The 21,892-nt window shown below is 51.0% G+C and overlaps 2 protein-coding genes and 1 pseudogene across 3 annotated transcripts; all 3 read left to right on the top strand.

Moving 5' to 3' along the window:
- Positions 1 to 2,789: 2,789 nt before the first annotated feature.
- On the top strand, positions 2,790 to 4,616 carry RIOX1 (ribosomal oxygenase 1). 2 transcript variants are annotated; one of them, XM_086613809.1, is made up of 2 exons: positions 2,790 to 3,008; positions 3,090 to 4,616. In XM_086613809.1, exons 1-2 carry the CDS (start codon positions 2,790 to 2,792, stop codon positions 4,614 to 4,616), a joined length of 1,746 nt encoding a protein of 581 aa, XP_086469935.1. The 2 variants fall into 2 exon arrangements, with proteins under 2 accessions (XP_086469935.1, XP_009977832.2); XM_009979530.2 differs by having other exon boundaries at positions 2,790 to 4,616.
- Positions 4,617 to 13,106: 8,490 nt separating this feature from the next.
- Positions 13,107 to 14,701, top strand: LOC147528595 (acyl-coenzyme A thioesterase 5 pseudogene; annotated as a pseudogene).
- A 502-nt stretch (positions 14,702 to 15,203) lies between these two features.
- On the top strand, positions 15,204 to 19,768 carry LOC104383128 (acyl-coenzyme A thioesterase 5-like). Its single transcript, XM_086613139.1, has 3 exons — positions 15,204 to 15,813; positions 18,351 to 18,553; positions 19,187 to 19,768. The coding sequence occupies exons 1-3, from the start codon at positions 15,204 to 15,206 to the stop codon at positions 19,766 to 19,768; spliced, it is 1,395 nt and encodes a 464-aa protein (XP_086469265.1).
- Positions 19,769 to 21,892: the final 2,124 nt, after the last annotated feature.

Below are 21,892 nucleotides of genomic sequence, written 5' to 3'. Positions count from 1 at the left end.
TGCTCATAAAATCTGAGTAACTTTGTGCTAAATTCTAATTAAGAAATTTAATTGAGCCTCCAGTTGCTACTCTGTCTATGTGAGCAGCAGCTGGGGACAACCTAATCATTCAGAGATCTGTGCTACTTTCCTTTTGTTTATTTAAAGAGCTGTACGTGACACTGTTCTTTCTTTACGACAAATTCCCTTGAAATATTGGACAATGAATGAAAACAGCATGTAGACCTTGTGGCTATTCCTAGACAACCGTCTGAGTACTCTGTAAGTGATACTGAAGCTCTCTCTTTTTGCCTTAGGTCAAAACCCTTTCTTGTGCCACGCAGAAAAATAGCAACATTCTTTATTCTTGAAAGCATTTACTATTAGAAAGGCTAAATTGTCAAAAGAAACATTTTATTGTTATAGAGATTTCACCACCATTATTTTCCACCCTGTCTTTCACTCTGAGACTCTGTTATACACCAAAAAAAAAAAATCCAGCGTCAATCATCTCTCTCTCTCGGCGGTAGAAAGTGACATCCGTACGAAGATCTGAGCCCTCAAATGAGACTTTGAACCTGCCGTACTGGTAAACATCCAGAATAGCTTTGCTGAAGTCATTACAGACGTTCTGGTGTAACTCAGGTCAGGCTCTGTGTACAGTGCCCAGCTTCTTCTGAGAAGAATCAGTTGCACTCCAGTAAATTAAACAGTAACACAAAGAACAACCCAGACGCTCAGATTTTTCAAAGGTCTGCTCCCCCCCAAGCCCATTTAGCCATGCTTACATACAATTAAAGCATGCAATAGCCTAACTTCTACCATATTTCAAAGCGGCTGCATCTCGGTTTTGTTAAGGGCCCAGTTCTGTTGAAACGGTTTCAGCTGATAAGATTATTCTGGTAAGCAGGGCTTAACCTTGGGAAAACAAAGAATGGATTGAAACAGAGAGTTCACCCTTCCCTTCTCTTCCCGTCTACACATGCACGCACAGGGAGCTCGCACTGCCCTCTCGTTTTAAGCCCCATCCTCGCCGGTCCTCTTGCCAGGAGAACGCCACATCCCCTTCCACGCGTGTTTCCCAGCGCAGGGACGCCGAGCGCCTATCGGCCTCTGCCACCTGCTGGCAAAGCCCAAAACGTTCGAGACATAAAACCGGAGGCGAAGGGGCTGGCTGCGCGCCTCTAAAATCCGGCTCCTTTAGCTAAAACCATCGGAGGACAAACAGGACAGCTTTCTGCCGCGGTTGCTTTTCCCGCAGCTTTGGCTGCAAAGGCTGTGCCGGCAGAATCCTGCCAGAAAAACACCCCCGAAATGAAAATGGTTGTTACTGCATAGGTACAAAGCGGGTCTCGGCCGCTTATAGCAAGCACGGAGACGGGATGCGAGGCCGATCTGTGTTGGGTTTAAGGCCACTCAAAAAAAACCTCAAACCTTTAAGATGTCTGCATCTGTTCCAGAATTAAGACTTAACAGCTGAACTCATCCTCATTAGGCCTAACTAATGATTTCTGCTCCTGAATTGTGGGAAAATTGAAATGTAGATCTGCGTTGAAACGTTGGCAATGGCAAAGTTAAAAGGTGAAAATTTGCTTTTCAGCTGTGCTTCCTAGGCTTGGTATGCTCAAGTGGCCCACACAACAGATCTGCACTGCCTTGTGAATGTTAGCTGCTTGTTTAACATATCGTGTGAAGCTGATATTCGTATCTGTCAGAGGCTAATTACACCCTTGCGAACCAGAGGGTGCCCGGGCACACTTGGGTAATTGCTCCAGTTAAATGCCTTAGGCTCACAGCACCCTCTGGAGATGAAATTCTCATGCAAAATCCATTCCCATGAATTATCGGAGTCCATCAAAGATTCTTCACACAGAAGTAGTGCATAGTGAATTTCCTGTACTGAAGCTTGTTCTTGACCAGAAAAGTGTCAACACAGCCTAACAATACAAACTCTGACAGTTTTACGCATGTGCCATGAGCTGAGTCTTGCTGGTTTGTCTTCTACCTTCCAGCAAAGCTTTCTGTGCTGAAGCCACAGGCTCTGGAAGCACAGAGCAGCCCTCAGGCCACCCGAGTACCCCGTAGCCTCACTGACACCATCCTTCTGGGAAGCTCCAGGCCCAGGAGAGAGATGGAGAGAGAGCACGGGTCTGCCCAGGTTATTGGGCAGTTAGTGGACTTGGAAGAAAAACAACCCACCACTAGATGACTTGACAGCCTTTTGGTTTTGGGGATCCTTCAAGAGGACGTAGCCTTTCCCCGACATCTCCATTAGAAGCACACAAAAGGGGAGTGATGGCACATCAGAACTAGGCTCTATCCAACTTGGATTTCTATTCCTTGCCCAACAGAACCTTATGAGATAGGTCTTACCTTATCTCACCTCATTAGGCTGCAAATTAATTGCACGCTGTCAAAAGCATATTCTTATGGTAAACCTTCGGAAAAAAATCTTTTCTGCACGTGCTTAGAGCATGCTTACAGAACGAAGCTTTCCAGCCAGGGAACAGATGTACCTACATCAGTTCCTAGTGGAATTGCCTCACCTTTTGTTTTTTGGGGCACGGAGAAGGAAATAAGCCTGGTATATTTTACGTGGACATGGTGATAAAACAGAAGACATTCCCTTTTATACAGCATCACAAGCACACATTTAAAACGGCCTTCCGCGGGCAGACACCTGGGCTTTCCCCGCGGCGCCCATCTCCCCCGAAATCCCGTGTCCGAGACGCTCCCGGGTGCAACTGCACGCAAAGGCCCCGGCGGAAGCCACGCGACGCGACACGGCGGGGCGGGGCGAGCAGGCGGCCATGGCGGCGGGCGGCGCGGAGGAGCAGCGGCGGCGGCTGGGGCGGCTCTCGGCGCTCTCGGTGTACCGCCAGGCGCCGGGGGTCGGGCGGCTGGAACGGCGCCGCCGCAGGACGCCGCTCCCGGCGGGAGGCAAGCGGGCCAAAGCGCGGCCGAGGCGCGGCAGGGCGGGAAGCGGCGGCCCGCAGCCGGACGCCCCGCCGCCGCCGCCGCCACCGAGCGCCGCCGCGCCCCCCGGCCGCGTGGAGCGGGACAAGGCGGCGCAGCCGAGGCGCGGCGAGGCGGGAGGTGGGGGCCCGGAGCCGGCCCCGCCACAGCCGCCGCCGATCGTCGTCCCCCGCACCAGCCACGTGGAGCGGGCCCAGGCGCCGGTCGGGAGCCCCGACGCGGAGCGGCAGGACGGCCCCGCGGCGAGCCGGAGCGGCCCGCCGCCGACAGAAGAGGGCGGTGGCGGCGTAGTGGGGCTGCTGCGGCGGCTGGGGCGGCTGGAGGACAGCCGGCAGCGGGCGGCCGAGCTGTTCCGGTGGCTGGTGGCACCGGTGGCTCCGGGAGACTTCCTGGGGCGGCACTGGGAGCGGGCGCCGCTGCTGGTGCGCCGTGGCGACTCCGGCTACTACGCGGGGCTCTTCTCCACGGCTGAGTTCGACGCCGCCCTGCGAGGCGGCGAGGTGCACTTCGGCACCCACCTGGACGTGACCAGCTACGCGGAAGGGGTGCGGGAGACGCACAACCCGTCCGGCCGGGCCCTGCCTTCCGTCGTCTGGGACTTCTACCAGAACGGCTGCTCCCTGCGGCTCCTCAGCCCCCAGGCCTTCTCCCCCACCGTCTGGCACTTCCTCTCCATTCTGCAGGAGCACTTCGGCAGCATGGCAGGGGCCAACACGTACCTCACGCCACCTGGGACGCAGGGCTTCGCCCCCCACTATGATGACATCGAGGCCTTCGTGCTGCAGCTGGAGGGGAAGAAGCACTGGCGCGTCTACAGCCCCCGGACGGACACCGAGGTGCTGCCCCAGTTCTCCAGCCCAAACTTCACACAGGCTGAGCTTGGCGAGCCTGTGCTGGAGACGGTGCTGGAGGCCGGGGACCTGCTGTACTTCCCCCGCGGCTTTATCCACCAGGGTGACTGTCTCCCTGATGCGCACTCGCTCCACATCACGGTGTCCTCCTACCAGAGGAACTCCTGGGGGGACCTGCTGGAGAAGCTGCTCCCAGCTGCCTTGCAGATGGCCGTGGAGGAGGATGTGGAGTACCGGCAAGGGCTTCCCATGGGCTACCTGGGGTACATGGGAGTTGCCAACTCGGACGCAGTCGACGCTCGCCGAACAGCCTTTATGGAGAAGGTGCAGAGCCTGATAAAGAAACTCGTTGACTATGCACCCATCGATGCTGCCGTGGATCAGAGAGCCAAGTCGTTTCTTCACGACTGCCTCCCCCCAGTGCTTACACAAAATGAAAAGTCACAGAGTGTGTACGGCTTCCCGGCCCGGTGGCAAGATGGAGGCCCCTGCGATGTCGATATACTGATAACAAAAGACACGGAAGTACGTCTCCTCCGCCATGGCATCGTTAGATTGTGTAATGAAGAAGCAGGTGTGATGCTGTATTACACGACAGAAAATTCAAGAGTGTATCACAAGGAAGAACCTAAGTTCCTTGAGATAGATCCTGAGTATACAGACAGTATTGAATTCCTCCTGTCTTCCTATCCAAACCACGTCAGTGTGGATACCCTTCCGTGTGAAACCTTGGAGGACAAGATTTCTCTAGCCACACTCCTGTTTGAAAAGGGCATTCTGACTACGAAGAAGCCTCTGGTGCAAATGTAACTCTTGATTGGTTTTTTTTTAACAAAATAAACCTGCGTTTGTTTAGAAAGTGTTCTGTCTTGTTCATGCCTTACACCTCTGGGTGTGAATCAGCAGTCCAGATCGTGGTATCGGTAGGGGCAGAAGGTCTCTGGCGTGGGTAATCAAATGTACTGATTAAAATGGGTATCTGCTGTAGGAGTGACTGCAAGGCTGAGCAAGAAGGGAAGTGCTTAGCTTATTTTTCCCTTTCACCAGCCATATTACTACACTCAAGGTAACTTGAGGAAGCTAGTGAACTGTCTTGCAGCCTGTAAATCATCTGTGTGTTTACACTGTTTTAAAGCAGCCTGCCCTACTGTGAGAAGTAGGGCATGACTCACAGGCAGATTTGGTGATGGTCACCATCCTGTGTGCTGGTGCTGTGCTGCACATACAGCATGGCCTCAGGCCTGTGCTGTGCTGCACACAGATCCCTTGGCCACAGGAAAAACTCGTCTGACATCCTAAAAGCAGACCCCGCAGGTAGCTTCCACTCAGTGCCAGTGATTACACCACCCGCGTGGCCTTGCCCTTATCGAACAGTGCAGCAAGACGTGTTTATGCAAATGTGAGCTGCTGCATTTGAACTGCTTCTGTCTCTTCTTTTTCAAACTGATAATTGCGAGCTGTCTTAGTGACAGAATAATCTGCCCCACTGGTGCTCTAGCACAGAAATTACTGATCCTTTCAAGGCCATTTGGGCACCCTCTAATATGGGGGTTTTCGTGCTGGGTGCAAAAAGCTCTGTATCAGTACCTAACAAGTTACATGAATATATACCTGGCTGTGTGATCAGTTCCTGCAAATACTGACGAGCCTCAGATATGCTTTTCCACAGTGCTGTTTTATCATCCCAGTCAGCAGGTGAGGGATATTCTGTGTTTAAAGCCTCCTAAAGCCATACCCACAAGGAATGGGCTGCATTACCCTGTGCTCCTCTGAGCTGCTGGGTCATCAGGGTTTTGCAAGATGGCACCCAAGTGCTCTGATTATTAAGTATTTAAGTGTACATTAGCTCCTCCAAAGTCCCATACTTGCAACAGCCAGTGCGCCAGCCTTTCACCTGTCTTGCCTGCGTGCTTTTGCTAAATCTTGAAAACTTGGGCTGCACAAAATCACACCATGAGAGCGTGCTGAGGTGCCCTTGGGGACTCCTTTGCTTTGTGAACCACTAGTGGCTGGACAGAAATGCTGTCGTCGCACTCATCCTCTGATGCTTCTGTCTACTCGTCCTCACCAGACAATCAGCGGTCCTTGTCCCACCGTTCATCTCCCTGCAAACAGCTCGTGCTTCAGTGGTGCCGTTCCTGGGATGCTCCGTGTGCCCCTGTTGCACCATAGGTACCTGCACCGTGGTTGCCTGTGGTTGCCTACTTGCAGCACAGGTGGCCACAGCACAGATACTGGCACCATGGGCGGCTGTATGGCAGGTGCTTGCGCCGCAGCTTGCTGCGTGGCGGCTGCTCTGCAGAGCTGCACCAGTAGCTCATGCAGGTCTTTCTGCATTGGCTATAAGCACCCCCATGTCCATCTTGAGCATGTTAATAACAACCAAAAACAACACAAATTCTCCTTAGCTTTTCCTTTCCCTGGCCCCTGTTTTCTGAGCCAGCGTAATACTTCAGCTGGGGTGGGGCATTCTGATAGTTCCTCCTCAGTTTCTAAATCCACTCGAGAAAGCTTAGCCTGGGCTAAACACCTTGCAAAAAACCTGTATGGATTTGTGCGGGGCCAGCCGGGCAGAGTTTCTCTTCTTCTTTATTATTTCACCAGAAAGGCATTTCTCACAGAGACCTGCCGGCTGTGCCAAATGTTTTGCACTAGGAGGTGCTGGTCCATTATGATCCCAGTAAGAAAGGTACTCACATTCTGTAAGGTATCATTAAAAATGCTATTTGTTAGAGATAGCACTCTAACATTCTAAAAAGAGAATCTCATTCTAAGAAGAGAATAACACAGACAATCTTACATCCCTTTAGATGCTGGGAACCCCAAGCAGTGCAGCATATAGCAAGACTCCAACCAACACGCAGCACACCATGCAGACATGGTCCATAGCAGAGATTCTCCCCTTTTGGTCTTCCAAGGTATTGTAAGATATTTGTATAAGGAAAAAGCTCTATTTATCAAGCCTACAGTCAAACAGAAAAAATGTTTGCGTAAGAACATCTTGCTGCACTGTTCAATAAAAAGGACATGCAGGTGGCATAATCGCAGGTACTGGCTGGAAGCTGCCTGTGGGCTTCTCTGTAAGGAAGAGCAGGCTGAGTTCTTCTGCGGCCAGGCAATCTGGGCAGCAGAGCACAGGTCTGAAGGCCATGCTGCATGGCTGCAGGGGCCTGGGCACGCTTGGGTTAACCCTGTTACGGGTCACTAACTGCCCGATGTGCAATGGTCTTCTTTCCAGGTCGCTACACTGACTTCCACTGAGAAAAATAGTGAGATGCCTAAACGTGCTGGAGGATTTCAGACCTAGTGACAAACTGATCTCTCCATTTTGGAGTAAGAAAGCCATTTATCTGCTTCATGCTTTGTTCCCTATATAAAAATAGGAATGCATTTTCCATGTATGTTTGAATTTGTAATAATGGAATATGAAATGTGTAATAATGCTACAAATACACTTGCACTAGCAATACTTCATCCTTCTCTTAATGTCCTCCAACACTTAAGATCTCAATATTTCTTAAGCATCACTACTTTTCAATTTGCAACCCAAGGCAAGATAAAAAACTATGATTACCTTTATTTTACAGGCAGTGGCTAGCAAGGAAAACTATGTATCTCAGCCAAAAGCACTCAGCGTCTTTTGCAAAATTTAGAAAAAGCCATTTGCATTAAGTTAACACCACAGCCATTGCTTTCATGGTCTCTCTCTTTCTAGTATGCATGCAATCAAGTATGAAGAGATGGGTCAAAATTAAGTTCACCCAATTCCCTTAATTTCTGAGATGTCTTAAATTAGAGTGTTTATTTGGAGCGTAGGTATTCTGTGGCTTTTTATAATATTTGGTCCAAAGGTACCCTCGTTGGGTACTGATGATTTTATAGTGCAATGGTGTTGATAAAGAGAAAACAGACAATTGCTTGATTTCATAATGTTCCATAGCGGTTAGAATTTCCCATACCCACACACAGATCAGCAGCCACCAAGCAGGGGCTTCTCCCATCAAATCCTGAGGGTTGGTGTCCAGCCCATGATGCTCCACTGCAGCAAATGCACAAGCTACAATAGCCTTGAGACTATAGATAACGTGTGTGCTTCTGATGTCACGCTTCATCACTGAGGATCTGGCATTGGAGAGGAAACGGACAACTGGCATTGTGATCTTTCCTATACTTCTTACATAAGGAAGATCTCCCTGGGTTATCTTCATCAAGAAAACAGAGGAGACTTTCATCATTTCCACAGCTGCCGTTTGTTCTGTGTTTCCCTGCTCTAGAGATGGCATCCCCATGCGACCTAAAGCGGTTCAGTCAGAAATGGGGTTCCAAAATGACCTCATGGTGGTAAGGAGGTTTGCAGAAGGTCAGTGGAACTGTGAAGCTGTTGTGGCCATGGCAGGAAATGCACCTTGCAAATTCACCTGGAATTCCAGCTGAAAACTTCTCATCCAAAGGCTAGCTACAACTATTCTTAGGCCTTACTGTCTATATTCTTCCACAGGAAGGAAATGAAAAAAGTGCAAGAATACACTTGTATTACAATCTATCTATGGGTGAGACAGCTCTGCTCCTCTAAGTGATCATACATTACCTGCCACAGGCCACTTCCTCTGTGCAATTTTCTTCTCGTCACATCTTGGACCTCACCCTTCATGGTAACCCCACACAGCAATCTGGTCAATGGCCTGGGGATGGCTGCCAGAAGGAAAGGGATGGCTGGTACATCAGAATCAGTCCTTGATCAAACAGTCAGTCTGTCAGAAACCTGGGTATACTGTTAGTGCTCCCTAAGTACTACTACTTAGATCTCCTAGTAAGTGTCGGGATTCACACTCTCTACCACACATAGGTGATCTCCAGTATATTTTTTTAAACACCCCAACTGTTGTTGCCAATTCCCCACATGTATGAAATCAGGGAAAGGGACAACCTTTTCCAAAGGAAGCCTGCAGCTTCACTGAGTTTGAGGGAGAAGCCCAGCTATGGGCCTGCAGCTGCGCCTTCCCCTGACTCTGTTCCTGCAAGAATAATAACCAGGAGGCCCAAAGGCAGATTGCTTCCAAGAACCTGCTCTATGTTTGCACCTTCCATTTGGAAACTGCCCCCATGGCAGCTGGCTTGACAGCAGGTACAGCCCATGCAGCCATGGGGCACCAGGGCCTGGGCAGAGCTGCTGCCTTTGGAGATGCTCCTGCAGTGCCAGGGGACTGGCTGTGCCCAGCCTGCCCTGCCGCAGGCACTGCCAGGGCTGCAGTGAGGGCTCCAGGCAGACTTGAGGTCTCCCAGCGCAGCGAGTGCCCCTCAGTTGCAACCTTCCTGCCTGTGTGTGGGAGGGTACGGGGAAGGACCAGCTGCTCTAAAGAGGACTCCCCACTGTGGAGTGTTAAGGCTTACCAAGTAGCTAGAGCCTGTCTGCCCCATCAGGCAATGGGGTGGACATGAGGTGCTGTTGCCCTGGCTGCACCTTGCAAAAGCTCTCTACCGACTCTGGTCTGATGGACCCAGGGAAGTGTCTCATCCTTCAGAGGCCTCACCATAGCTAATGGAGGGGAGTATTCTGCATGCTGTAAGGCAAGCCAAGGCTTGCTTTGGCTATATCCCTGGCATATATCCAGGGGATGCCTGCTACACATGCCTGTTCCTCCAGAAGCACCTGTGCCTGAAGTGCTGGAGTGGAGCAATGTAGGACCAGGGAGACAGGGATGTGTATGCAGGTGGCTGAGAAGCTGTGGGTCCCTGTCTTTCCCTTTGAGTCCAAGAGAAGTCTAGATAACAGTCTGGAAAGATGAGTAACTCTTAAAAGCAGAGGTTAGGTCTTTTGAGTCCCAGGTTGGTAATGGCCCATCTGTATTTGCTATGCTGTGAGTGCACGGGGGACCATTTTCTCTGGGATAGTGTGGTCCAAACAATAACAGAGTCTGATAACATGTTATAAAATAAAGCTTTGTAGAGGTAGTAGGAAAGATGGGCAACTACGCACCCATATGGCAACTCACCCAGTCACTGATAGCAAACAGGGTCGTAAGCAATGCCATGGCTCCAATGGACTGCTGAGGATGTTTGATGTCCGGGTCACCTGGCAGCAAGAGCCAATTGTGCAAATGCCTTTTGAATGCGGTTAAGAGTCATGCCACCCCTCGGCTCCAGCAATGGCAATCTGATTTGAGAGAATCGTTCCTTGTACTAATAATATGGGCAGTATCCTGCCTCTGCTACCAGCATTGGTCAGGAGACAGGGCGTGAGGAGGCAGGGTGTCAGATGGGACATGGGAAGGGGAGCATGCCTGGAGCTAACACAGCAGAAACCCCGGTGGCTCCCATAACCCTTATCTGCTCTGTGCAGTCTCTCTGGGTACCTGAATGTCCCCACCAGTTACCTTCGGCTGCAGTCTGGCTAAGAAGCTGTGCTGGCATTTGCCTTGGGTGGTGGTCAGTTCAGCATTAGTTGATCGAGTCTTGAGCTTAGCCTTTGAAGTATTCGAGAGACCTCTCTTCTTGACAGGCACTCTCTTTTCATCACTGGGCAGGCAGATTTCTGCAAAGGAAAGTGGTTTGTTAATCAAACCAGAAAAATGTTTGCAATCTCAAAGAAAGTAAATGCTAGATATACTCTCCTCCCCTTTCCACCCTTCACCAGGAGCAAGGAGTCCATTTTGAACCAGCTGGCTATCTAAGATGGGGGATGAGGCAGTGTAAGGTTCATTCAGAGGAGCAGGATGATGCTTGACAAGAGATCTAGGCTTTGTTTTACCACACCAGCAAGCACACCCAAGCCTGAAGGACCTAAGTTGACAGATGCTTTTTTATTTATTGAATTAATATTGTTTACACTCTCATCAGTACAACCCAAATAACATGGCTTGATATACCTACAGCTGTGACTAGAACTGGGTTCACATTTTCTGAAATTTCCCTGCTCTTTTTTGATCAGACATTGAGAAAAGAGATAACATTTGAATTGATCTTAATTGAACAGATCATATGCAATATGCTCAATCTCGCTGGTGGCCTATGAACTTCAAATAAATTTCTGTACTCTCCATATAATTGTGGTCTCCCCATGTGTATATCATCTTCAGCCTGTACTTTAAAGCAACCTCCATCATATGCACCTTTTGGTGCAGAGATTTCACCACATTGACAGTGAATGTCTCATCACAAATGGAAATGTCTCTGATTGATGAACTGTACAATGGGGTGTTAGAAAAATAATGGTGCTGGTGCCTCTGGTTAAGAGATACCAGGCTCTGTGAGAGAGATCTCTCTGGAATAGCTGTCTTCTCTGCCTTGGATTCACCTCTCCTCTGGAAGGATGTGCTAACTTCTACTTCTGGTCCCAATATGGTCTGGTCATCCAAGAAGCTGTTCTGCAATCTTCTCTTAAAGGATTTACACCTGCTCCTTTGCGTTTGGATTGAAAAATTTATATGAGAGATCAGAACTGATGAAAGAGAATTAGTAACAAATGAAACTCCCAGGCCCTTCCCTGCCCAGGATATTTTGTAATCCACGCTCCCAACCGGTGTAGCCAAACCCTGTGGGCCTGCCCTAACATGGGTAAGGCACTCTGTCTGGGTGTGGACAAGAAGAACAGGAGAGAGGGAGGGATGGGAGCCTTGAGGCAGCCCATGCCCACACCAGGTGCCGTCATTTGGCAAGAAGTGCAAGATTACAAAGTCACAGGAGGTGCCAGAAGAGTGGTGCCATTCCTGCAAGGGTAATAACCAGCAGGCCCGACAGCATGTTGCTTCCAAGATCCTGCCCTGTGTTTGCACTTGACATCTAGAAACTGCCCCCATGGTAGCTGGCCTGACAAGGTGGGCAGGTACACCCTGTGCAGCCATAGGGTACTGGGGCCTGGGCAGAGCTGCTGCCTTTGGAGATGCTCCTGCAGTTCCAGGGGACTGTCTGTGCCAGTCCTACCCTGCTGCAGACGCTGCCATCTCCTAGCACATCACGTGCCACTACTGTATGACCTGTCCAGAATTGGGTTTTTATACCTATAAACTAGAGAAAAAAGAGTTTACTACTTCTCTGCATGCTTAGTATCTTCAGCTTATGCTTTAAAATACCCCCTCAGAAGGAGTGTAGGGATTTCACTAGGTTTATCTTGAACACTTCACCTCAAGTGGAGAAGTCTCAAAGCTCAGGGAGTTGCAGGAACGACACGATATGGGATGTTACAGCTGAGATGCCAGGGTCTCTGGCTGAGAGCCCTTGGGAGGCTGGGAACCAGCTCTTCTTGCTGGATGAGTCTTGTCTTCTGTGTCTTGGGTTTGTTTCCCCTTGAGAAGTATGTGCTCTGACTAGGGGCTTCTTTTTAACCAAGATGCATTGGTCATCCTACAAGCTCTCCTGCTTGATTTATAGTTAGTACAATCTTGTTTCAGAAGAATGCAATATCCTTTTAGCTTTGGAATCATGGGGAGAAAATGAGATCACAATTCCTTGAAGTAATTAGCTGCATTTTTGTTGGAAGCAGGGTATTTTTCTTTGGACCACACAAAGTGAAATTTCTATATGAGGGAGCATGGATGCTGGACTGCACATATAAATTCCAGATAAGAAAGCACATGACACTTTCAGAAGGAGAGAAAAAGCAATCTTCATGGGCAAGGAAAACTGCTGAGATTCTGCCCAATGCCTCTGACTACCTGGTATTACACAATAGGACCATGCTGAGGGTTCTCTCACTTGCTTCCAAGCAGTGCAGAAACACAAACGTAGCTACAAGGAGCACATCCTCCAATTTTTCCAAGAGGAGCTGTGCAGGACAGGAGAGCTATGAGAGAGCAGGGCTCTATTTGCTTTCATAATCAGCCCCTTGGGGCACTGGTACAGCATCTTTTTGAAGCATACAAGGACCATTGGCTTCACAACAGGCACATGGGGTGGGGAGAGAGGAGGAGAGACGGGGAGCGAGGGGGAGCGAGGCGATTGCAGTCTCACCGCTGCCGGGGCAGGAGGAGAAGGCAGCTCTCCATGACTGGCTGCCCAGGCAGAGGAGCCAGGACATCCAGCTTAAGTACAACCATGATTCAGCTGAGTGGATCACAAGAGAAGTTGCAGATTGCTCCCAGCTTGCTTTGCCAAGCATGGTTCTGGTCACAGCAGATGAGGTTTCTCTTGACCAGCCTTTCCACATCACTCATCCTCTATAGTCCCCACCATCCGCCTCTTGCTGACCACAAGCATCCCCACAGCACCACAGCCCCATGTGGACCCCCGGGACAACTTCTGCCCACAGCATCTCCTCCATGGCCTCTTCTGTCTGCACCTCGCCCGCTGCCTGCAGCCTCTTCGATGAGCCGCTGGCCATTGCTGTGCAGGGCCTTGGCCTGCGGCAGCAGGTCACACTGCGAGACGGGTGAGCTCTTCCAGGCCTGCGCCCGCTACCAGGCGGGGGACGACGGGGAGCTGGACCTTGCCCGCTGCCCTGCGCTGCCAGGAGGCAGCTTCTCTGGCCTGGAGCCCATGGGACTGCTCTGGGCTTTGCAGCCCCAGAAGCCCTTCTGGTGTATGGTGAAGAAGGACATACAGTGCCCTGTCCACCTGCAGCTGGAGGTGTTTTGAGGGCCACGGGGACCCCCTTGGGCAGCTACTGGCCCAGGCAGAGCATGAACAGCCATTCCTGTGGGAATTTCCGTAGTCTAAAAAATAGAGGTTGACCTTGGCTGTCTGTCAGATACTCACCAAGCTGCTCTGTCACTCCTGTTCCTCAACGGGACAGGTGGAGAAACTAAGATGAAACATCTTGTGGGTCAAAATAAGGACAGGAAAATAAACCACCAATTACTGTCACAGGCAAAACAGACTTGACTCAGGGAAGATTAATTTCATTTATTGCCAGTTAATAACAGATTAGCATAGTGATAAATAAGAACAAAACTAAAACCACCTCCCTGTCACGCCTTTGGGCAGAGCTGGGTCCCTCTGAGAGCTGGCTAAAACTGCCTCTGTCCGACATGGGGGCAGCCCCTGGTTTCTTCTCATGAGAAGGCATCGCTATAGCTCCCCACTACTAAAACCTTTCCACACTAGCTCTGAATAGTCTTACTTTTCTCCTGCAACCTGTGCTCAAATGGTGTCATTGTGTCTTGGCTGTCATCATAGCATCAGGGAACATTTTTCATGAGAGTGGAGGAAATTTGTGCGTAGGAGGTGCTTGGCACCTTGTCCAGAAGAAAAAAAAATCATTGCCATCACCTCCTTCACAGCATTTTGCAAACTCTCAGCTTTATACAGCGTCCCTCTCCAGGAGCTAGCTGTTGTCTTTTTCAGCTCAGTACTGATGGGGATTTCCTCCTGTCTACCAGGTAAAGGGACCAGGGGTTGGCCTGCTCGGTTACTCCAAAGGAGCTGATCTGTCTCTCGCCATGGCTGCCTTCCTGAAGAACATCACAGCTGTTGCTTCTCTCAATGGCACCATGGCCATTACAGTTATTCCTCTCTGTTACAAGGATAAAACCATCCCCCCTTTGCCCTTCGATGAACAACAGGTCAAGGTCATTGATTCCAATATTCTTGATTGTTCTGACATCCTTACTGACCCCTTTCAAGCCCCTGGCAGGCAAAGCCTGATCCCACTAGAGAAAGCCGAGGCACAGTTACTATTCATTGTTGGACAAGATGATCACATTATTAAATCTGAGTATTATGCTAGTGAAGTCTGCAAGTATTTGCAGGCACAAGGGAAGGGAAATTTTCAGATTCTGTCTTACCCTGGAACAGGGCACTGCATTGACCCTCCCTTTTTTCCTTTGTGCCCCATAGGAAACCATCCCGTTTTTCACAAGCGGTCAGTCCTGGGTGGGGAGCCCGGGGCTTACTTTAAGGCTCAGGCTCACGTTTGGCCACAGATCCAGGCTTTTTTCAATAAATATTTAAATGACAACTAATGATCATGAAAGACACAGCTTTAAATGACCTAACCTGAGAGAAGTTCCCATACTTATCAGGTCCAACCCTGTTCACAGCTGTAGCAGTACAGCCTGCAGCTTGGCCAAGTTCACGAGAGGAAAGACAGAGCCCATGAGAGGAGCCCAGGGAGAACGGCTGCAGCTGCGCCTGTGCCTGGGTCCAGTCCTGTAATGACAGTAACCAGCAGCCGCCACCACAGCAGGTAAGCACACTACTTGTCAGCAAGTGTCTGGGTAGGGCTGCTGCCCTTTGGAGATGCTCCCACAGTGCCAGGGGACTGGCTGTGCTGATCCCACCCTGCCGTGGGCGCTGGCAGGGCTGCAGCAGTGGCTCCAGGCAGCCTTGGCGGCTCCCAGCATGGTGCGGGCCCACACAGCTCCTGCCCCAATTACCCTCCCCTCGCCTGTGTGTGGGCAGCTGCATTTGTAGAAGAAGCCTCAGTCTGAACGCAGACACGGTGAAGGCAGCAGCCCAGGAGCCATGTGGCAGGTCACTGTCCGCTCCCTGTGCCAGGTGAGCTCCCATGGCTGGCAGAAGCAGATGCCCTGGCCCATCCCTGCACCTGCAGCCCCGTGGTGCCGCCGCCCCGCCCGCAGCCCCGGGACGGCTTCTGCCCGCGGCATCTCCTCCATGGCCCCCTCCATCCGCACCTCGCCCGCCGCCCGCAGCCTCTTCGATGAGCCGCTGGCCATCGCCGTGCAGGGGCTCGGCCCGCGGCAGCAGGTCACGCTGCGGTCGTCCTTGCGGGACGAGACGGGCGAGCTCTTCCAGGCCTGCGCCCGCTACCAGGCGGGGGACGACGGGGAGCTGGACCTCGCCCGCTGCCCTGCGCTGCCGGGAGGCAGCTTCTCTGGCCTGGAGCCCATGGGACTGCTCTGGGCTTTGCAGCCCCAGAAGCCCTTCTGGTGTATGGTGAAGAAGGACGTGCAGCGCCCTGTCCACCTGCAGCTGGAGGTGTTTGAGGGCCACGGAGACCCCCCAGGGCGGCTCCTGGCCCAGGCACAGCACGAGCGGGCGTTCCTGCGGGACGGGGTGCGGAGAGTCCCGGTGCGAGAGGGGAGGATCCGGGCGACGCTTTTCCTGCCCCCTGGTAAGTACTGGCTTCGGCCATCTTGTTTTCCCTAAACCAGTGTTTTGTCAGTGCAAGCTGTTCCACTACCTCTGTAAAAAGGAGTCCCTAAAAGACTTGTCCTCCCCCTCCTCTCCCTCCCACACCACTGACCAGGCTGGCATCCCTCCCCATTCACCTAGCCTTGCGGGTGCCAGGACACAGATGTAGAGGCAGGCAGAGGAATAACTCTTCTTGCCCAGAGTTTGAGGTTACAAACGTGAAGAAAAGCGCAGCAAGTGGAAGTGAGCATGCCAGGAGGGCTGCTGGAGATGAGATGCTGCAGAAAAGAGTGATGGAGAGGGGCTCTGTGCCAATCCTTGACAGTCCTCCTCACTGGGAGGATTTGGGGGATCCTCCCTCTCCCTCTAGCACAGTAGCAACTGACTATATGGTGACCATGGTCCAGCATGTTGGGGTTCCTGTGGACATCAACAGTTCGTAAAAGGGGGAAGAGGAGGGACTCAAGAACATTTACAGGGATGAAACCTTTCCAGTAGGAAAAGACAATCATTTAATTGCTCTGGAAATGGTGCAGAGCGTCTTTCTGAGGTGTAAGAGTTGCCCAAGGCACCACCAGGCTGCAGCATCTTCTGAGCAGCTACACAGAGACTTCCCTGCCAGAGTCCAGGGTGCTGGAGGGCTGATTCCACAGGCTAAGCATCCCACCCTCAGCGAGGCCAGGGCTCCTTCCTGTGCCTCACCTCTACCCCCACCTGCTGACCCAGAGATGGAAGAAGCCACCTGCATGTGTTTTATATTCAAAATGTTCTGCTTCCTCTGATCTGAGGCGCTTACAGTAAGCCAACTGCTGGTGCATTTCCCCAGTGTCCCCCAACCTGCTCCTTTTGTGTATGTTTTAAAATTATAGGCCCTTGTCGCACTCCCTGGAACTTTGAATTGTTTCCTAGGCACAGCATAGAGGAATTTAGTCTCATCTTGCTGCTCCCACAGCCAATCCTCAGCTTAGCAAAACTGCGAGCTTAGTCTGTAGTCAGTATTTCTGTTACTATTACACAGTTCTGGAACTATTACACAGTTCCATCTGGAGATGTGTTTTGCCACCATAATTTCACCACCACACTCAAATTGTCCTGCACTGAGATACCTCCATCATGGTTTTCTTTCCTGGGAGTGCTCTCTAGGCTGTATATCTCTACATTCAGATTCAGGAGTTGGATACTCCTCAGCAAATGACCTAAGGCCGCATAAAGGTGGAGAGCTCAAAAGACTTTTGCTGTAGTGCAGTCCCACCTTCCTTGAGCACCCCTGCAGCCTTACTCAGCATTACCACCTTTTCTGCGCATGTTCAGTGCAAGCCCACAGAGCCCGGCTACACTCAGCGGAGCCACGAGCCACAGACAACTGCACTCCTGGCCTCTGGGGTACACAGCCACTGCTTTGAATGCTGACAGACTATGGAGAGCAAGCAGATGTGCTGATGCCTGCATGCAAACAGCAGCAGAAGGAAGGGCACAGTACTGTTTTGGATTCTCTTCAGTCCAAGGCAGAGAGAGAGAGCAGATGCTGTCCACTCCCCTCTCCTCCATGACCCCCAGCAGCACATTCCCACCTTCCAGCCATATTTGAGGATGCACAGGCCATTGTGGTGCAGGGCGTGAGACCGTGGCAAGAGGGCATCCCTGAAGGGTGGGAGGCATGAGCATACTCAGGCCTGTGGCTCTCCTGAAGCCAAGAGTTGGGGTGAGCTGGGTCCTACCCACTTCCCATCATGGCCAGGAGCACCTTCTCTGGCCTGGGGCTTGTGGAGCTTCCCTAGGCCATGAGGTCCCAAAACCCATCAGGTTGTAGAAATGCAGCATGCAGAGCACTCCCTTCCCTTGCACTGGGTGGACAAGAGCAGGATTTTCACAGGACGAGGAAAAGAAGATCCTGGGCCAAGAAGGGAAGATTCAGATAACAATATTCCGTTCACCTAGGGGGATACTCATGGCATCCTATGCACAATTTGATACTGATCACAGTCCGAGACATGATCCCCAAAGAGATGAAGTGCTGGTTGGGTGGAACCCACTTATCACTTTTCAAGAGATCCCAAAAGTTCAAAAGCCACAGTACAAACACAAATGCTTAACAGTTTCTAGTTTAATAGTATTACATCTATCAAATCATGATACCTTGAGGATTTTTACAGTACTAGGTGAAGTGGTTGTTGTTACAGGGCTGCTTACAGAGAGAAGTTGTGACAAGATGCCTTCACCAAACAGTGTCTGCCTGTTGGCCCTAAGCACAATGCAGAAATACTGCTGATTCCTAATACAAATAAGGGTTTGCACCATACCCAAGAGGTTCTGCTCCCGAGCCTTTTTTCCTCTGCAACACTCTCTAGGGTTTTTTCAGCTGCTGACACTGCACAGCTGAATGGCTGGTCATGTCTTTTCCCAAAAAAATGCTCCTCTTCAGATCCTGTTGTGTACCTGGTTTGATGTGTTCTAAACCAGAAAAACATTGAAAAGAGTCATTTTAGGCAATACTGCTCTTCCTCTTGTCTACTCCAGGAGAAGACAGCTATCCAGGGATCATCGATATACATGGACTTGCAGGAGGTCTCTTTGAGCACAGAGCCAGCCTGCTGGCTAATCATGGCTTTGCCACACTGGCCCTGGCTTATTATCGGTATGAGGATTTGCCCCAGGAGCCAACTGAACTCCACCTGGAATATTTTGAAGAGGCGGTGAACTATATGCTGCGGCACCCACAGGTAGGAACACCCTCCGTATCCCCCTGTGTTCCCCTTGGAGTGCTTCTTCTCCAAGGTGCCTGTCACTTTGCCTTGAGTTATCTCTGGAAGAAGCTGCTGAAATACCCATCTGGCTTCATGGCTGGCATCTGCCAGGGGTTTGAGTGTCTGAGATCTAGGAAAGAGGAAGGGTCAAATAGATATGCACTGGAAGGACGGTAAAGAGAGATCACAAAGCAATGCCACAAGAGTCAGCTGAGACATAACAAGGTGGGAAGGTTGTGCAGGAGAGAGCATTCATAAATTGCCACCAAATGTCCTCCTACAGTTTCAAAAGTGAAAAGTAAAGCGCATCTTTACTTTTAGTCAGTGTCTAAGGCTAATAACTCTTAGCCGTGTCCTACAACCTGTCCTGAAATTGGTGAAATCATATTCTCTCTCTCTTAGTTGATGTCAGTAAATCAGGGAACATTATCAAAGGCAGCGGTTTGAAGGGGACAGTTCTTGGCACCTTGTCCAGAAGAAAAAAAATCATTGCCATCACCTCCTTCACAGCATTTTGCAAACTCTCAGCTTTATACAGCGTCCCTCTCCAGGAGCTAGCTGTTGTCTTTTTCAGCTCAGTACTGATGGGGATTTCCTCCTGTCTACCAGGTAAAGGGACCAGGGGTTGGCCTGCTCGGTTACTCCAAAGGAGCTGATCTGTCTCTCGCCATGGCTGCCTTCCTGAAGAACATCACAGCTGTTGCTTCTCTCAATGGCACCATGGCCATTACAGTTATTCCTCTCTGTTACAAGGATAAAACCATCCCCCCTTTGCCCTTCAATGAACAACAGGTCAAGGTCATTGATTCCAATATTCTTGATTGTTCTGACATCCTTACTGACCCCTTTCAAGCCCCTGGCAGGCAAAGCCTGATCCCACTAGAGAAAGCCGAGGCACAGTTACTATTCATTGTTGGACAAGATGATCACATTATTAAATCTGAGTATTATGCTAGTGAAGTCTGCAAGTATTTGCAGGCACAAGGGAAGGGAAATTTTCAGATTCTGTCTTACCCTGGAACAGGGCACTGCATTGACCCTCCCTTTTTTCCTTTGTGCCCCATAGGAAACCATCCCGTTTTTCGCAAGCGGTCAGTCCTGGGTGGGGAGCCCGGGGCTTACTTTAAGGCTCAGGCTCACGCTTGGCCACAGATCCAGGCTTTTTTCAATAAATATTTAAATGACAACTAATGATCATGAAAGACACAGCTTTAAATGACCTAACCTGAGAGAAGTTCCCATACTTATCAGGTCCAACCCTGTTCACAACTGTACTAGTATAACTACAGTATCTTCCATGACTTTGCACATCCATAACTCTTATATAAAAGAGGGTTTGCCTTTTCTGTTTTTCCCTGATTTTTTTTGCTCCAGTGTCAAGAAAAGGAATGGCAAATAGATTTGTATTAGCCCTTGATAAAATAGGTGATGTGCAAAATGCACAGTTACATTTCTCAGGCACTTTCTATTCTCCTAATACTTGGTGATACTTTGCATTTCACTGTGGTCTTTACATGCATACACTATCCTCAGCTCATACTTTAAAGCAATACCTCTCCAATGCTAATTTCGGAGCATGGACTTCACCAGTCTTATAGCGAATGTCTCATAACAAATGCAAATGTCTCTGATCTTTGTGCTGCTGGAAGTGTGCAAGGATGGATGGTATAGCCCGGATGCCAGAGTGTCTCTGGTTAATCCTTGGGAAGGGTAATTTGCCCTCTGTGTGCTCTTTTCCGTCGTCCCTTCAGAAGGAAGTGCTCTGACTCGTGAATACTTCTGGCCCCAAGATGTCATGCAAAAAGCCATTCTGCTGAATTTATAGCCATTGCGATCTTCTCCCACATGATGTGGACCTTTTTCAGCTTTTTTATTAGGGTGAGAATTGTAATAAAGAGAGATTGAGATTTGAAAGCCATGGAGTCATTTGCTGTGCTTTGGTTAGAAGCAGGGATCTTTCTTTGCATCTCAACCACCCTCTCACCCCAGAGTGGAACTTGGAGGAGTTTGGGAGCAAGAACTGCCCAGGTGGGGAGAGGAGACCAGAGAAGACTGACACTTAGCCCCCTTACCTTCACTCTTCCACTGCTCTTGGGCCACCAAGTGTGGAGGAGGAGTGTTGCTTAAGCTTTCAGTGCCCTTTCCCTTACCATCTGTTCCAGTATATGGTCAAGCTGGTGATAAAATCCAGCACTGCAAGCCAAGGAGCGTTGTTCTCAACAATAGGAGAAGTTGCCACACATTGAGGGCTGGACACCAGACAACATACCCAAAAGCTAGATGACAAAGCACCTCATCTGTTTAGGAGAAATGACGCAATCTCCATGGGGAACAAAAGACTGGTGAGACTCTACCCAGTACCTCTCAACCATTTAGTGTTTCAAAATAGGACAGTGCTGAGGATTCCCACAGATGTTTCCACTTGTTTCACAACACTAAGTCAGACATGGGGAGCTCTGAGCAACAGGCACTTCTATCTGCATCTCCCCGGAGGAGTCAGGGAGCCTGAGGAAACAGCTCTCCCTCTGCAGTTCCCTTTGGAGCAAAAGATACAGTTCTGGGTAAGACGGAATGAATGGCCACCTTTTTAAACCCTTGCACAATCCATTACTCGAAGAGCCAGGCGTTTTCCTGACCTGCCTGAACAGCCCGTGAAAGCACTCCTCCCTTATCCCTCCCGCACCCAGAGCATCCTTCCCAATTCATTCGGCTGTGCAGGTGCCAGAGCTGGGCAGAGCCTGGTGGAGACACGACCTGCCTTGCCCAGGCCTTAGGGCAAGGAAGATGGAAGAAGAGGCGGCAAGAAGACATGAAGCAATGCCGCACTGGCACTGGTTTGGCTTCTCCCCGCCTCGGCTGGGGCTGGGCCTCGCTCCCCTCCCTTGGCGGAGCCGCCCGGCCCAGCGCGGCCCGCTCAGGGTCGCTGCTGGCGGGCAGGAGCCCCTGCGCTGCCCGGGTTGCCCCGTCTCTGTGCGGCCGGTCGCACACAGGCCTTTCCCTCTCCCTGTCCAGACAGTGAATCCCGACTGCGATGCTGCTCGATGGCTCGTCCACACCTCTGCCCGCCCGGCCCCGCACGTCCCCTCGCCCACGCACCCCGCCCGGCCCCGGGGAGCGCGGCGGGTGACACCGAGGACGAGCTTCCCGGCGCCGGGACGGGTCTCCGCCCACAGAGTCTGTAGCAGCGAGCCCTCCCACGGCGGGGCGGGGAGGGAAGGCAGGGCAGGAGGCAGGCAGGGCGAGGGACCTGCTGTCCCGCTCCTCCCCGCCGGGGCGTGCCAGCGGCGCTCCCGGACCGCCCGCCTGAGCACGGCC

Source organism: Tauraco erythrolophus, chromosome 6 (assembly GCF_009769465.1).
Source record: "Tauraco erythrolophus isolate bTauEry1 chromosome 6, bTauEry1.pri, whole genome shotgun sequence".
NCBI classification, from domain to species: domain Eukaryota; kingdom Metazoa; phylum Chordata; class Aves; order Musophagiformes; family Musophagidae; genus Tauraco; species Tauraco erythrolophus.
This window is presented reverse-complemented; position numbering and strand designations above follow the sequence as displayed.

Coding starts and splice junctions, on each gene's coding strand:
- RIOX1 (XM_009979530.2), top strand. CDS start 2,790: ATGGCGGCGGGCGGCGCGGAGGAGCAGCGGCGGCGGCTGGGGCGGCTC.
- LOC104383128 (XM_086613139.1), top strand. CDS start 15,204: ATGTGGCAGGTCACTGTCCGCTCCCTGTGCCAGGTGAGCTCCCATGGC. Junction 15,814..18,350: donor GACGCTTTTCCTGCCCCCTG/GTAAGTACTGGC, acceptor TGTCTACTCCAG/GAGAAGACAGCTATCCAGGG. Junction 18,554..19,186: donor ATATGCTGCGGCACCCACAG/GTAGGAACACCC, acceptor CCTGTCTACCAG/GTAAAGGGACCAGGGGTTGG.